This window comes from Montipora foliosa, chromosome 2 (genome assembly GCF_036669935.1).
Source record: "Montipora foliosa isolate CH-2021 chromosome 2, ASM3666993v2, whole genome shotgun sequence".
NCBI lineage: Eukaryota > Metazoa > Cnidaria > Anthozoa > Scleractinia > Acroporidae > Montipora > Montipora foliosa.
This window is the reverse complement of record NC_090870.1, coordinates 17,237,834-17,252,833: the sequence shown is the minus strand read 5'-3', so window position 1 is coordinate 17,252,833 and position 15,000 is coordinate 17,237,834. Positions and strand designations below refer to the sequence as shown.

At 40.2% G+C, this 15,000-nt stretch overlaps 1 protein-coding gene across 2 annotated transcripts in view; it reads right to left on the bottom strand.

Moving 5' to 3' along the window:
* LOC137992576 (peroxidasin homolog) overlaps positions 1 to 15,000 on the bottom strand; it is a 30,510-nt gene that overhangs the window by 4,496 nt on the left and 11,014 nt on the right. For both annotated transcript variants that reach the window (XM_068837972.1, XM_068837973.1), the window contains 4 exons: positions 7,617 to 7,805; positions 3,171 to 3,305; positions 1,593 to 1,886; positions 1,031 to 1,171 (listed from right to left, as the gene is read on the bottom strand). In XM_068837972.1, coding sequence (XP_068694073.1) covers positions 1,031 to 1,171; positions 1,593 to 1,886; positions 3,171 to 3,305; positions 7,617 to 7,805 — 759 coding nt within the window. The remainder of the gene's footprint in view (positions 1 to 1,030; positions 1,172 to 1,592; positions 1,887 to 3,170; positions 3,306 to 7,616; positions 7,806 to 15,000) is intronic.

Here is a 15,000-nt window from a genome sequence, read left to right as displayed (position 1 = left end):
ATTTTGTTACCTTGATGGCTTATAATTATGCCAACCGTGACTCTTATTTACTTAATGATAATAATTGTTTTATTTTTAACAGTTTGCCTCTCACATTTGCTAGTAATGATGGATCATTAGTTGACTGAGAGTTGAACGTGACTGCGTGCATGATGCAGTTCTTGTAAAGCCCAGAACGTGCAATATAAATGCTACACGGCCAACGTTTGCAAAAACGCAACACTTCCTTGTACTTGTACATATTCATTGCCGTGACATTGACATTTGACCTTGTAGCTCAATCGGTAGAGCAGCGGTGATCTAATCCGAAGGTAGTGGGTTCAATTCCCACCCTGATTAGAGTTTTCATCCGTCCTTGTGTGGGCTCATTAACGCTCACATGGTTCATATGGGTAGAAAACTAGCACTTTACACTGCACGCTATTAGTTAAGCCAGCAGAACATGGAGCGCCTTTTCCAAAAGAGTCTCTATTTTCTCTGTGGCCATCCTGCTTGAGTGACTTACAGCTTGAAGTCTATTGTATTTCATGAAGTATTTTCTATACATTTAAATTTTAGTTATGAGCGAATGAATCGAACGGAAAGAGTCGACCTTAGCTTGCAAAGATAAACGATGTTTGTACGTACTATATAGCCACCTCTGTGAATTTACCTATTCACGATGTTCTCGCCTTTATTTAGGATCTTAAGACCATTTCCCTGTAATTCCTGCCTACGACGGCTTGGAAAATTCCCTCGGTATTGCCGAATGTTGCTCAGTGGTGGAAAAGACAACTTTGCTCAACTTTGTAATTTTCCTGACTAAATGTTCGAGGCAAAATTTTATAGGAACATTTAATTTATCGCCTCAGCTGCTATTTTACAGGCGATGGATTACATTAGTTTAGTGTCCCTTATTACTTTAAAATCGTTCAACAAAAAAAAAAAAAAAACCATAAAACAAAGTAGTTTTCACATGCAAACCACGCCCAATTGTTCCAATGATTAATAAGCACTAATAAGCACAAGACAGCAAATCTAAAGGGCTTACCCTTGATAGCAGCAGTTGATCCTGGCTTGTCTTTGGTCCATGTTATGTTTAAGGGGTAGCCTTCAGCACTGCAATTGAGAGAAATGCTGTCACCCGCATGCGCAACGACCTTGGACTCCTTGATAGGGAATCGGGCACGAACTGTCAAATGGAAGTAGAAACATTAATGCGGAATGAGAGGTTTTATACAAGGTTAGTGTCTACGATCTCTTCGGAGTCAAACGTGAAGTTTTTAGCGTGTCTAGCGCCAGATGATTTCACTCGTCAATGTGGGCCGATTGGAATTCAGGGGAAAGAGAGTTAACAACATATTTTCTACCACTCGAAAACTATGGCCCATTTAACCCTTTTCACTCTTAACAAAAACAGTTTATTTGTTCTCCTTTCAGTTAAATTGAATTGATTTAATTTATGCGGCCTCTAATTTGTGGATCCCTTTTACTAGGTTATAGAATTTTCCAATCTTCTAATCTTCCTGTCTATCCGGTCGATCCTTCTTACTAAGATCAGTTCGAACGTGGCGAATTCCTTACGTCTAATATTTAAGGGCAGGTGACTTTACCGTGTAAATATGCAGTTACGGTTGGTGTAATATTATATGCGTGCTCTTTGTAGAACATCACTGAGAGAAAGCAGGCGTATTTTCCACCATCCTTTCCCGTCACATTAGCAACGATGAGAGGCTCTTTCAGGTCGTTAGTGCTCATCACAGGGATACCATTTTTAAGGAAAATGGCCTTCGATATTGTTACAGTTGCCTCGTTGTTCTTGTGGCTTAGAGAACAGTATAGATTCACGGTGTCCCCGTAGGTCACTGTGTTGTTGGGTACAACGCTAGCAATGGGTAGATCCTCTTCTGCAAATAAACAGTTTAACACATTTATACATACAAACACAACGGAATGCAACCACTTTCTGCAAATTTTATGCAAGTATCTTGTGAATCATTCTATAGCATATCACGACATGCTCTCTCTAACTGCAGACAGTACTGTTTCTGCCCTCTGGGCCTCATCAGTGCAGGGCAGTTTCCAGGATGGAGGTTAAGCTTATAAAGCCACCCCAGGTGCCAGAGTTATAAAGCCACGCCAGAGTGCTTAAACTAGCGAGCTAGTGAGCATGCGCAATTGCAATATATATATATATATATATATATATATATATATATATATATATATATATATATATATATATACACCCGACTAGTAACCAGGGGGACGCGGGTTCGATTCCCACTCACGGCGATATGTTTTTCATTCAGTGGTTCTGCTAGTAGTTCGCTGTCGCTATTTGTACACTCAAATTACTTAATATTTCTAGCAAAGCGTTGTGTATCCTTCGGATCCTACTAGCTTGGGACTACATCGTTGGATTTCCAGCCTTGTTAATTCAAAAAAAAAAAATATATATATATATATATATAGTAAACACACAAGGCAAAGTTTCACGCCCGGTTGGCGATCTTCAGGTAACTGGCAGTTCAAATTTATTACAAGCGCATATAAACAAAGGTGCCATTTAAAACAATGGTGTTATATTACATGACGACATTTACTAAACATTTCGGAGCGTCTATTAAGAATGTTCTTTGAACGACCTTTCAGCTTTTCCTCTAGGCACAGAGTGCAGTTTCGTTTCCCGTTTCTGCCGGCTGGTAGTTGCTTGACGATGGCCCATCTGATCGAAAATTGCCGACTTTCTTTTTTTAGATTCCAGACGTGTTTGGATAACTCCGTTTCGTGCTTGTACTTTTCGTTGCGTAAGGACTTTAAGACAAGATACAAGATAAAAGATACAGAAATAAGATACAAGATACAGAAATCATTCAAAATCACTCTACTGGAATGAGTCATTGCCGCTAGGAATTGCCCATGCTCACTAGCTCGCTAGTTTGAGCACTCTGGCATGGCTTAGACAAACCACATGTGTGAGACATTTGGGGTGGCTTTTTAAGCTTAACCTCCATCCTAGGCATCAGCACTGCACTGATGAAACAGTACTGTCTGCAGTTAACTACTGCCTGCAGAAAATTTGTTAACACACGAAAGTGGAAGGTCATGCGAAGAAGTTATCTGGTCGAACTCCATGGCCACCTAAAGGTGTAGTGTAAAAATTCTGGCTCCTTTCATCTTTGACTTACTTTTCATGACGGTGATCGAGAATCCAACACTAGAAGCAAGTCCTCCGCCGGAAGAATACATGTTGCATCCATATATCCATCTACCATCTTCTTCTGTCACGTTCTTGATGATCAACGACAAGGTTGCCTTATCTCCTGCAGAAAAAAAATTAATTGTATTGAAATTGCCTCATCTATTGAGCAAGGCTTGCACATGTTAAGTCTAGTTTGTTCTGTTAACAACAATGTTTTTAAGGTCTCGTCATAGGTTCGATAACATCAAATTTCTGAAAATCCTTTTTTTTGCTTTTTTTTTTTTTGCAGAAATATAAACATTTTGAGTTTAAGTATGGACTGCAACTATAAATTAATCTCAGTAAGTCCATGCAATTTTCGAAAAGCCCCTCAAAAGCACATTTTCAGGGTCGTGACAATATCGTGACTTGATCATGAAAACTTGGCTTTTACTCGGCCTTACAATTAATATTTCTTAAGAGTTGATCTTATTAGGAACTACAACGCAACAAGTGTTCGTCCGATTCAGCACAAATTTTCAGGACTATTTCAATACAGCTCGTTGTACAAAACTGTGTCAGCGTTCTTCAATTTTTTGACGAGTTTTGATTTTATACCATACTTTGTATAAATAAATGGTCAAAAACAATATTTTAAAAAACTGATTGAAGATAAATAATGCAAAAAGCAAAATATGAAAAATCACCGACAACGTTTAGCTGAAATATATTTATGTCAAAATTGATTTCTTAAGAAAATTTCAGGACAATTTAAAATCCCTTGCAGCTAGCAAAATCATTGGTCGCATTTAAGTCCCTCAAAAAGTCTTATCCACATAGGTCTTACTCAGGACCCATTCTTCTGTTGTTGTTCGAAAGGTCCATTGCTGCGCCGTTTTCACTCAAAAGAGCATAATATTAAAATGAGTTCAAGACAAGTATCTTATGACCACTGTCCTCAAGCCGGCAGCTGAGTGAGCCACCTCAAGTCTGCATATCTAGTATATGTGCTCTCTTAGTGCCCTGTGACTTAAAGTGCAACACAATGGGAGATGTCTGTTTTTAATTTTTGCCTTACTAGAAAACGCTCAAAGATCTGAATAAACAAAACAAACAACATTTTTATTAATTTTTGGATAATAATCCTGGCCAGTGCGCAAACCTAGGTAGCAGAGCTAATCGAGGCGGGTTGGGCATTTTAAAAATCCCACGCCATCATCAGTACGTTAAATTAGGGAAAAAATAAATGAAAGAAGTAAATCATACTAGAGTGAAAAAGTAAAAACAATAAATGAATTAAGGCGCCTATGAAGTAAAAAACAATTTATATCTATTTGAAAGAGTTTCAAAATAATGACGAATGGCCTTTACAGTTTTGAAGTATCTTTTTTTCTTCCAGAGATATTCGAGTTTTTGTGTTATTCAAATTAGCAAATTGATGACGTAATCAGTGGTTCCGCTGGAAGATGGATCACAAAATCAAGAATATCTCTCAAAGTGTGACAACGATATGATTCAAACTTGGCATGAGTCATAACTTTTAAGTAAAGTGGAGAGTATGACGTAATCATGGCAACACTTTTAGCTCCAGTCCCTTTTGGTTATAAATGAAGTTTCTAAATTTTCTCTCAAATCAAGCAAGACTGTCAGTCCTGCTCAAAACACACATAGAGCCCATGTTGCTGTAGGTCTCCTAATGATATTTGGTTAAGGCAAAAGCAGAAACACCATTTCCGCACAACCTTGATCTGGAAGCAAAACGGTTACCATGGCAACTGTACAATGTATGTCATTTTAGGTGCTGACTGATAAACATTATTAGTGCCAAGTTTGAAGAGAACTGCGGTAACATTTCCAAGGATATTTTAGATTTTGTGATTTGTTTTCCCCTTGGAACCACTGATGACGTCAATCAGTTTTAACATAAAAACCTCAATATCTTCCCAATGATATGACATATTTTTAAAATGAGAACACCATGTTTCCTTTCTTCAAAAGATTTTTCAAATAAGCCTTAGTTATTTTTTGTTTCATAGGCACTTTAAGCTAAGAAAGGAAAGAGCATATTTCTCGTCTATTATAGTAGAGATCAGCTCAGATTATCAAAACCTGAACGTTTGATCCTATATGCCAGATACGTTTTGAGCTTTGTCTCCTCTCGAATGACTTATTAGTCGTGGTTTGATTCAGTTGTGGAGACAATAATAAATCTGTTGGACAATGAGCAGAATTTCCTGAGCTATGTTAACTTAGTTGCTATATTTTAGTTGCAAAATTCCGTATTAATACTAACAACCTTCAATACTATAAAGATGTAAAAAAAAAAAACAAAAAAAAAAAAACGATGCGTCTGGCTTGAAATATTTCAAGAAGTTCTGTTCTGTGGATATCAATGGTTCATGTCTAAAAGGTGTGGTCGAGGTTTACCTGTCTACATCAATAGTTGTTAAAGAAATTTATCGGCTTCTCAGTCATCCAAAAGAGAGTTTTCGTCCCAAAAAGAAGCGAGGAGAAATGGTTATAATCTCAAAGGAACTGAAGCACTCGGGATCTCCACTCAGTGATATTTGGAAAAACACCTATTAGCCATCTACCCTTTCCGAGGCACGAGAGAAACAATGCTTGAAGTTTTTATTTACAGGGAAGGATTGCTACCACCAATTTTCTAGTTATAATGCACCTAAAACCAACTGTTTTTCGTTCCTAATATAATCTTCTCATCCACAGCAAACATATGTCACCATTGTTACCCAGAATTTCGATCGCTTTTTCTGTGTTATGCAAGCCTTGTAAACTTGGCAGAACTAGCAGTAATTTGCACCCACGACCGCTATGTGAGTGGCATGGGCCTATTCTCGATTCTACATCACAAATTGCTTTGCATTCCTGTTTTCAAAGAAATTTTGTATTGCAAAGCAGTTTGTGACGTAAAATCGACAATAGACCCATGCCTCTCACATCATGGTCGTGGGTCCAAATTACTGCTTTTGGTGATAACTTTGCGCGTCTTTCCCAGCAGATAAAAAGCGAAATTTTGAGGTAAGAATGACAAAACATGCTTGCTTTTGGTGGAGAGCGTAACATTGTAGATGAAATATATTTGAGTTTAGGCGCACTTTAAGACAAGTTGATAATTTTTATTTTTCTGAAGAAAATTCTCTACATTTACACCTGCAAGTTAATAAATGCATTTTCTAAGCTTGCGCTTTTTATTCAACAAGTTGCTAGCGCTATGAATGCTAAAAACAAATAGGCTACGGGAACGACACCAGAAAAGCTTCCCAACAAACGTGCTCTCGTTTTTAAGGATTGTCCCTCTGCAAGAAGTTTGCATGTAAGAAATATAACGCAATGGTTGATCTTTGAAACTGTTATAATAACATGGTCATATGTAATTTGTGATAATCCTGATTAGCATTAATTGATATTTTGCCATCACGTAGCAGAGGCCTGGTTGTGAGCGGCAGGCGCTTGGAGTGCCACGTGATCGTGGTTTGTATTTGGCGATCGTTTAGCGAGTGAGCCATACTACGGTCATCCTTCGCCGCGTGCACAAGTCCTGTTTCGTTTTTTGTCCTATCGAGCTGAATTAGTGTTTAATGCCTTCGTTAGGCAATATATGATAGCGTTCATTTACATTACAAGTAGTGTCTTTCAAGTAGAACACCCCAGAACCCCGAGGGTCCCACCACTGCCTTGGTCGGGGGTACAAATTTCCCGTTTTTTTAGGGGTTTTCGTGTCCGCCTCTGGTGCACTGCTTTTTCTCTTTATTTTAGAATTGATGCATTAATATTTTTGTACCTATTCCAATGCTTATAAACTGCACGGTGGCTTGGCTGGCCAACGCGCCCAGATATCACCTACAATCTCAGATATAAATAGATAGTTGGGCCACTTCATGCCAACATCCTCTATTATCTTCTCGTGCGTTCCATGCCGCTCTCAATGTTGTTTATCGCAGTTCAGTCACCAAATCTTTGACACCAACATTGAGAGGGAAGGGAGAGGCAAAAGTGTCCCAACAATTATGTCTGGGACTGTAGCTTGAGTGTCCGGTTGAGTAGTGGAGGAGTAGACAGTATGAGGCAAACCGAGGCGCTTGCCTCAGTCATTTTCTTTTTTCGTGACTTTTTAAACTAAAGCGGGATTCATCATAAAATACCGACGAAGAGAACGTAACCATGGGCATTGCCTCAGTCATATATTTTTTTTCTGGCTACGGCCCTGAATTGTATCTAGCTGTTATAATAATAAGTCGATGATTTGCAGGGTATATTGTATTTAAGTTATTTAAATGATATAGTGCATTAGACAAGGTATCTACAGCACTTCAAGGGACTTATTTTTCCACTGGAAAAACCAAACATTTTCTTGAGATAGTGTTCTTCCCTCTATGAGCAAGCATGCAGGGCTTTCCAACCTGCCTCATACATATAAAAAAATTCAATTTACCTTCTTTCTTTTTTGTTTGATAAATTCTCCCTATGCCAGCAATGTCCAGCCAATTTCCAGTTACTTTTTTTCTTTGAAATTTGACAATTTCCTGTGGTCCATCTTTTCCAACGGAGATGCATGTAGTATGGACTTCTGATCCAACTATCGGAAACATGTTCTTGGGATACGGTCGGACGATCTGTGCACCTAAGTTAAATTATCGAGAAATGAATACATGTTATTCACCGGCTGGGAAGTCCGTACAGGGAAAAAATGTGCCCGAGGTCAGGCGTAAGGCAAGAGGCCACAGGCAGAGGGTCGTACTTAAGGCCGAGGGCACCGTTTTTCCATACACGGGGCGACTTAAGCCGGTTTTCTGTTTTCTTTCTGAAAATGAACATGGCCAACTGGTTTGCAAAACGACTTTCTACGCGCTCTACGTCGCATTGTCACAGTTAAAATTGAACTTATAATTGAAAAAAGCGCTCCGTTGGTAAAACTCAGAGAAAAATGATACATTAACGAAAAAAGAGAACTTCAAATGACTCTTGGTGCAATAAATATAAAAACAAAAAACAGTTAAAATTTCAAAACAAGCACAGAGAAATGAGCTAAGCAAACTAAACAATGATACTTAAAAGTTTTGTACAAACAGGCGAGTAATGTTGTACGTTTTACAGTGCAACGCGCCTTACCGTGGCCACCCAACAAACTTTCACATTTGACAACTACGTGTATACGTCAACAACCCATTTCACGATGTTCAACTTACAACTGTGCGAAATTTGCAAGGAAGCGTGACTGTCAAACAAATTCACACACCCTGGTTGGCGGACAATTTGTACAAAACTCTGTTAGGTGGTCACGGTAAGGTGCGTCGTACTGTAAACTGCTTTGTCTTGTTGAAAGTGAAACGGAAGTTCTTAAAACAGGAGGAAAAAATTAGTTAAAAATAGGCAAACACCTCAGTCTCTGCCTTCATCTCTTATTATTTTAAGGAATTATCTTTGTTCTCCGTTATAAGTCCACAAATCGGTGCAAAATTTAGAAAACTACACAAGAAAAACTCGTTGACATTAATTCATGCAAACTCCACAGCGCTGCGATTTGTTTGTTTGACTGTTTCAGCTACGAATCCGTATTTTCTTAAATGAACTTGAGCAAACTAGAACGACATTATAAATAGAACTCCAAAAGTAAAAAACTGAAAAACGAAGCTCAAAGGACTTCTCTGCAGCTAGTCATTTTTAGTTAAACAGCGTGTCAACAGTTCAGGAAGTGAGATACCGTATAGATTGTAACGTTTTACTCATTACCTTCAAACTAATACACGGGTAAGCCCCGCACTATCTTAGTGAGCTGATTACCATCAAACAGAAAGGTAAATATAGTCTTAGATCCGCAAGTAGTTTGACATTAAATCATTATTGAACATAGATATCTAATGATATTGTAATACCCGATGAAACTTTTATATTAATATTTGCTCAATAGAAATTTAATAATAATAACAATAATAACAATAATAGTAATAATAATACTAATAATAATAATAATAATAATAATAATAATAATAGCTGGACACTGGGGTAGAACAAGTTGGTGCCTTAGCCTACCACGGGAATATGTGCGCTCCCGCCCACTAGAGTCTTGGGTGGCACCTTTGCCAAGTGCCAACAACCCAAAAACCCACCCGTGTTAGAGTTACAACAACCTCATTTGATGAGAGATTGTCAAATATTGAATTTCACACTAACGACGTCAACGGGACTGGAGCTTGTAGTGATCGTCACCTGCTACTGCTGAACAACAACAGAAGAGATTAGGATGGTCAAAGGAGGATAACAAACGGTTGTTTGAATGTTACATCAGGAGTGAACCAGAGAGGCGAGAGTACAGAAAAAGATTGCTAGACCTGTGGAAAGCCCGTAACATCAACAACGAACTAACAGAAGTCACCGAGCAGAGATTGGCTGATCAAGTACGCCAGACTAAGAACAAGAAGTGGCTAGAGACTGTGGAGCAAGAAAAAAAAGCCATACGAGTAAGACATGAACATCAGGCGTTTGAAAGTACAGAGCTCCATGCCACAGATACACCAGACTATGAACATCAGGGGACTGAAACTACGAAGGTTCTTACCACAGATACACCAGACTATGCAACACATCTGATACCCAAGAAGAACACCAACGTGAAGAGGAACTCAGAGTTTTCACTGCTGAAGAATTACAAGAAGAGATTAGCTCAGAACTGGAAGCCCTTCATGACAGGATCCTAGAAATTATACAACTAGAACAGAGAATTGGATTACCATCACTGAAGTCATGCGAAAGAACGAATCTGAAAGCAGAAGTTGGAAAAATCAATAAAGGCGTCAAAAGGATTCAGACGCACAACATCACTGAACTGAATTATTTAATGTATGCAGCTTCATATGTTACTACAGAAAGAGTGGGAATGATAAACGGGAGCAAAGGGAACAGAAGAGCCATTGTGGAAGAGAAGAATTAAGGAGAATATCGAAACTTGGCGAGAAGACCTGACCAGGATTGAGGAAGTCCGAAGAGAAAACATGAGATTGAAACAAAGAGAGAGGGAAAGGTTGAACAGAAAATATCATCTTGACGAAAGGGGCACTTTGTATGTCTCAGGCATGTTGAAACAGAAGATCAAGGCAGATGGAGTTAAGATCAAAAGATACGACGAGAGATGTCAACAGTTCAAACACAACCACCAATCAGAAGCTGTTCTACAAAACAGTAAATGGAAAGGTTCGAGGAGAAACGGTGTTACCTGATCCCACAGAAGCAACCTCCTTCTGGAGCAAGATCTGGTCGGAGGAAGTCGGTCACAACGAGAGAGCACCTTGGCTAGAGGATGTAGAGGTGGAGTTCAGTACAATAGAGGTGCAAGATACCAGCCTCACTGTGCAGGATATTTGAAATGGAGTGATCAAGACAGCAAACTAGAAGGCATCCGGCCCGATCTTGTTCAGGGGTTCTGGTTTAAGAAACTGACAGGATTGCACTCAGGTTGCAAGAATACTTGCAAGACTGTATATGTCAAGGGAATGTACCAGAGTGTATGGTCAGGGGAAGAACAGTTTTGATACAAAAGGATACAGTGAAGGGTGCCCAGGCCAGCAACTACCGTCGTATTGCCTGCCTACCCATGATGTGGAAGCTCTTGACAGGAGTTATGGGAGAGAAGTTATACCACCACTTGGAAAGGAATGGACTGCTAACAGGTGAACAGAAGGGGTGCAGGAAGGGAACCCGAGGAATTAAAGATCAATTGCTTGTAGACAAGGCAATCCTGAAGAACTGCCGGAGAAGGTTGACAAACTTGTCAATGGCTTGGACAGACTACAAGAAGGCACATGATATGGTGCTGCATTCATGCATCCTGAAATGCCTGGAGATGGTTGGGGCTCCCAAGAATATGATCTCTATAATCAGCAACAGCATGGTGAACTGGAAAACAGTATTGACATCAGGAAGAATGGCTCTCGGGCAGGTGGACATTAGGAGAGGAATTTTTTTTTAAGGTGACTCCTTGTCACCACTACTGTTTATAGTGATCATGTTATCCTTGAGCCTAGTACTACGAAAAGTGCGAGCTGGATACAAACTGGCAAAGGACAGGAGGCCCATTAACCACCTACTATTCATGGATGATCTGAAGCTGTACGGAGCTAGCAAAGATCAACTAGACTCACTTGTTCAAGTAGTAAGGATAAGGATGTCGTTTGGGCTAGACAAGTGTGCTGTCCTGGAAATGAGAAGGGGAAGACAAGTTGGCAGTAGCGGAATAGAACTACCCGACGACCAGCATATCGGGGAAATAGAGGAGAAAGGCTACAAATACCTTGGCATCTTACAGTTGTACCAGACTCTCAACACCAACATGAAAGGCAAGATAACATAGGAGTATATCAGAAAAGTCAAGAAGTTGTGTAGATCAAAACTCAATGGACGAAATTTGATTGATGGCATCAATACCTGGGCTGTAGGTGTAGTACGCCACAGTGCGGGGATTGTGGACTGGGCAATGGATGAGGTAGCCAACATGGATATAAGAACTAGGAAGATCTTGGCAATGAATGGCTGTCTGCACACCAGGAGTAATGTTGCGAGGCTGTACCTACCGAGAAAGGAAGGGGGAAGAGGACTGATCGACATCGAGGGGTGTGTAAGAAAGGAGAGCAAATCCCTTCATGGCTACCTAAGAGAGAGCACACAGTGGATGCTTCAAGCTGCAAGTTGCGGAAAGTGTTGTGTCTCTAAGCTACGGGAAGTTGCTGAGACACAATAAACATTACCCAGTAGAACACCCGATAACTGGAGAGAATCGAATCGAATAATAATAACAATAACAATAACAATAACAATAACAACGACAACAACAATAACAATAACAATAATAATAAGAAGAAGAAGAAGAAGAAGAAGAAGAAGTCAACAGTTAAAGAAAACCAACAACTCGAAAAACAGCAAACCAGCAATTTTTTGTCAGCAAAAACATGTGAATACTCGCCTTGTTGAAGAATAACCAAGCCTTTCATTCCATTGCTGATGTTTTTCCTTCTCTTTGCAACGGTTAGTAAGCGAAAACTTGCATTTTAAGGCAGGGGTAAAATCCAACTTTTTGTCGCACCGTAGTAAAAGAAAAATTACTTTAAGATTTCCCGCGAATTCCGGACTAGGCAACCGGTCTGGATGGAAAAATGCTGGACCGTCCAAGAGCTCGTTATTAGCCAATCAGATTCAAGGATTTAGGATTCCGGACCGCTGAAATGCTTCAGAAAAAAATAAATAGAGGATATTTTACGGTGGCGAGAAGATGTGAATTTTATGTTCGAGTGACAAGAAGAATATTGCAATCTTTCGCCGCGCGCACTCGTGGGATATTTTTCTTGCCACGAGAACATAAAATTCATATATTTGAGCTAAGTGTTATTTTTTTCCTATATATATATAGACAGGAGTGTTTTACTCATAAATTTTCTTTCTAACACCGAGCACAAACTTTATCGCGAATTTTCGCCGCTCGGCGCGGCGGCAGGAACTTATTCAATTTTCGCATTTCTTCTTCACTTGCAAGGACCTCCTTTAATAGTTTTAAGTTGTATGAAGTTTTATTCTTGGTGTTAGTATTTTCTTGTTTCTCAGAGAAGGATTTTACGTCAGCATGAGAGACCTTCACGAATCTTTCAATGATTGTTTGCAAACAACCCCTAACAACCATGCAAAAGGCAGGAAATGACGCTATCAATATCCATTGAAAATACGCCACTCAGGTCCCGGATATAGTTTCGTAATATATAGATTTATCCAAGTCTAAAAGCGGAGCTCCCAGGTTGTTTATTTTTACTGGCTGTAGGGTTGGTGAAATTATAAGTGTGGTATTAGGTGTTCATTGTAACGACTTTCAGCTTGTAGATGTGGCTAATGCCCCGTTGCATGTTGGGGACCATGTGCTCAGAGAGATCCGCCATTTTGTATTTTCCATGTTTTCATACTATTAAAGACCAAGTTTATTACATGGTAGCGAGGAAACGAAGAAACTGACCCACCCACCGCTGAGACAATCAGTCAAGCCTAAATGACCACGCAAATCTCTCCTCTCGGAACGTTTGAAAGTGCGAGTACTCCGCAATCAGCCGATGCATGGCCAAAGGGGCTGCGCCGATTCGACCGGTAGAGAGTAGCGTCAGGGCATTAAACCAGAAACAGGTCAGTACTCTCCTTTATGCTATGGGTGACAGCTCCGACGATATTATCCAAACGATTCGAATAGACGAAGAAAGTGTCTCGTATGAGGATATTAAAACATCATTGAACGACTATTTTGCTGAACGACGTAATGTTATTGTGGAGAGAACGCGGTTCAACAAATGTTCGCAGAAACCAGGAAAATCTGTGAACACAATCATCCAGGATCTTTACAGATTAGCGGAAAATTGCAACTACGGTGCATTAAAAGATGACCTGATTCGAGATAGAATCGTCGTAGTGGTTGTTGATGATTCACTTTCGGATCGACTCCAGTCAAAAGCAAACTTAACACTGGCAGGAGCTGTTCAAATGAGCCGTCTGGCAGAATCTAGAGTACAAATCAGTGATCTCGTCCGCGGAGAAAATAAACCAGTTCAAGTTCAGTTCAAGGGAAAATCGGGAATAGAAAACTGCTTAATAAAGAGCCTCCAAAGTTTGCCTCATCTTATGTATGGTGTGGCCGTGAGAGACACCACCGCCAAGTTTGCCCGGTTAAAGATGCCACTTGTGTCAAGTGTAGAAAACGAGGGAATTTTCAAAGTGTTTGTCGTAGCGCTACCACCACAAAAAGAACGTACACGAGCTCCAACAAGATGAAGGGCAGGAAAATTGGAACGAAGCTTTATTCCTTGGAGAAATTTTGACCAACGGGGGTGCTTGGACTGCCCAACTTGGAGTTAATGGCCGAAATACGCGCTTCAAATTAGACACTGGTGCAGCAGTCGCGGTTATTGGTGCCCCGACCCCATGGTTAAAAGATCAGGAATTGCTTAAATCGAATCACACCCTGCGAGGCACTGGAAATGTTCAAATTTCAGTTATTGGTATGTTCAATGCAAAACTCGTTTACCGTAAGGAAAATATCACCGAACCTGTATTTGTCATACCAGATCAACCATGTCCACTCCTAAGAAGAAAGGCACGTGTTAAGTTAGCGCCAGTAACACGCACTGAAAATAAATCAACGAAGTCAATCAGACTCCAGCCTATTTCAAAGCTGAGTTCCTATCACTGTTCAGGGGCCTGGGGAAATTAAAATCAGAAATTCACATAACACTGCGACCTGACGCTCAGTCACATTGCCTTTACACGAAGAGGAAAATCCCCTATCCTCTACTGCCAAAGGTTAAACAGGAATTAAACTCAATGCTCCAGCAGGAAGTCATTTCACCAATAACCGTGCCTACTACTTGGTGCTCAGGTCTCGTCCCAGTCCCCAAACCCAACGGCAAGGTCAGGCTGTGTGTTGCCTTAACCAAGTTGAATAAAGCAGTACAGCGAGAAATTCATCCAATTTCCTCCGTTGACGAAAGTCTAGCCAAGTTGGGAAAAAGTTGTATCTTCAGCAAGCTCGATGCAAACAGCGGCTTCTGGCAACTACCCCTTGATGAAGAATCGAAACTGCTGAAAACATTTGTAACCCCCTATGTCCGTTACTGTTTTAATCCCCTCCCATTTGGCATAAGCTCCGCGCCAGAAATGTTTCAGCGAACAATTTTACAAATCCTTAAAGATGTAGAAGGAGTAATCTGTCAAATGGACGACATCCTCGTCCATGGGGTTGACCAAGAAAGAAGAGCATGACCGACGTGTCACGGCTACACCTCACTGTCTCCAAGAGG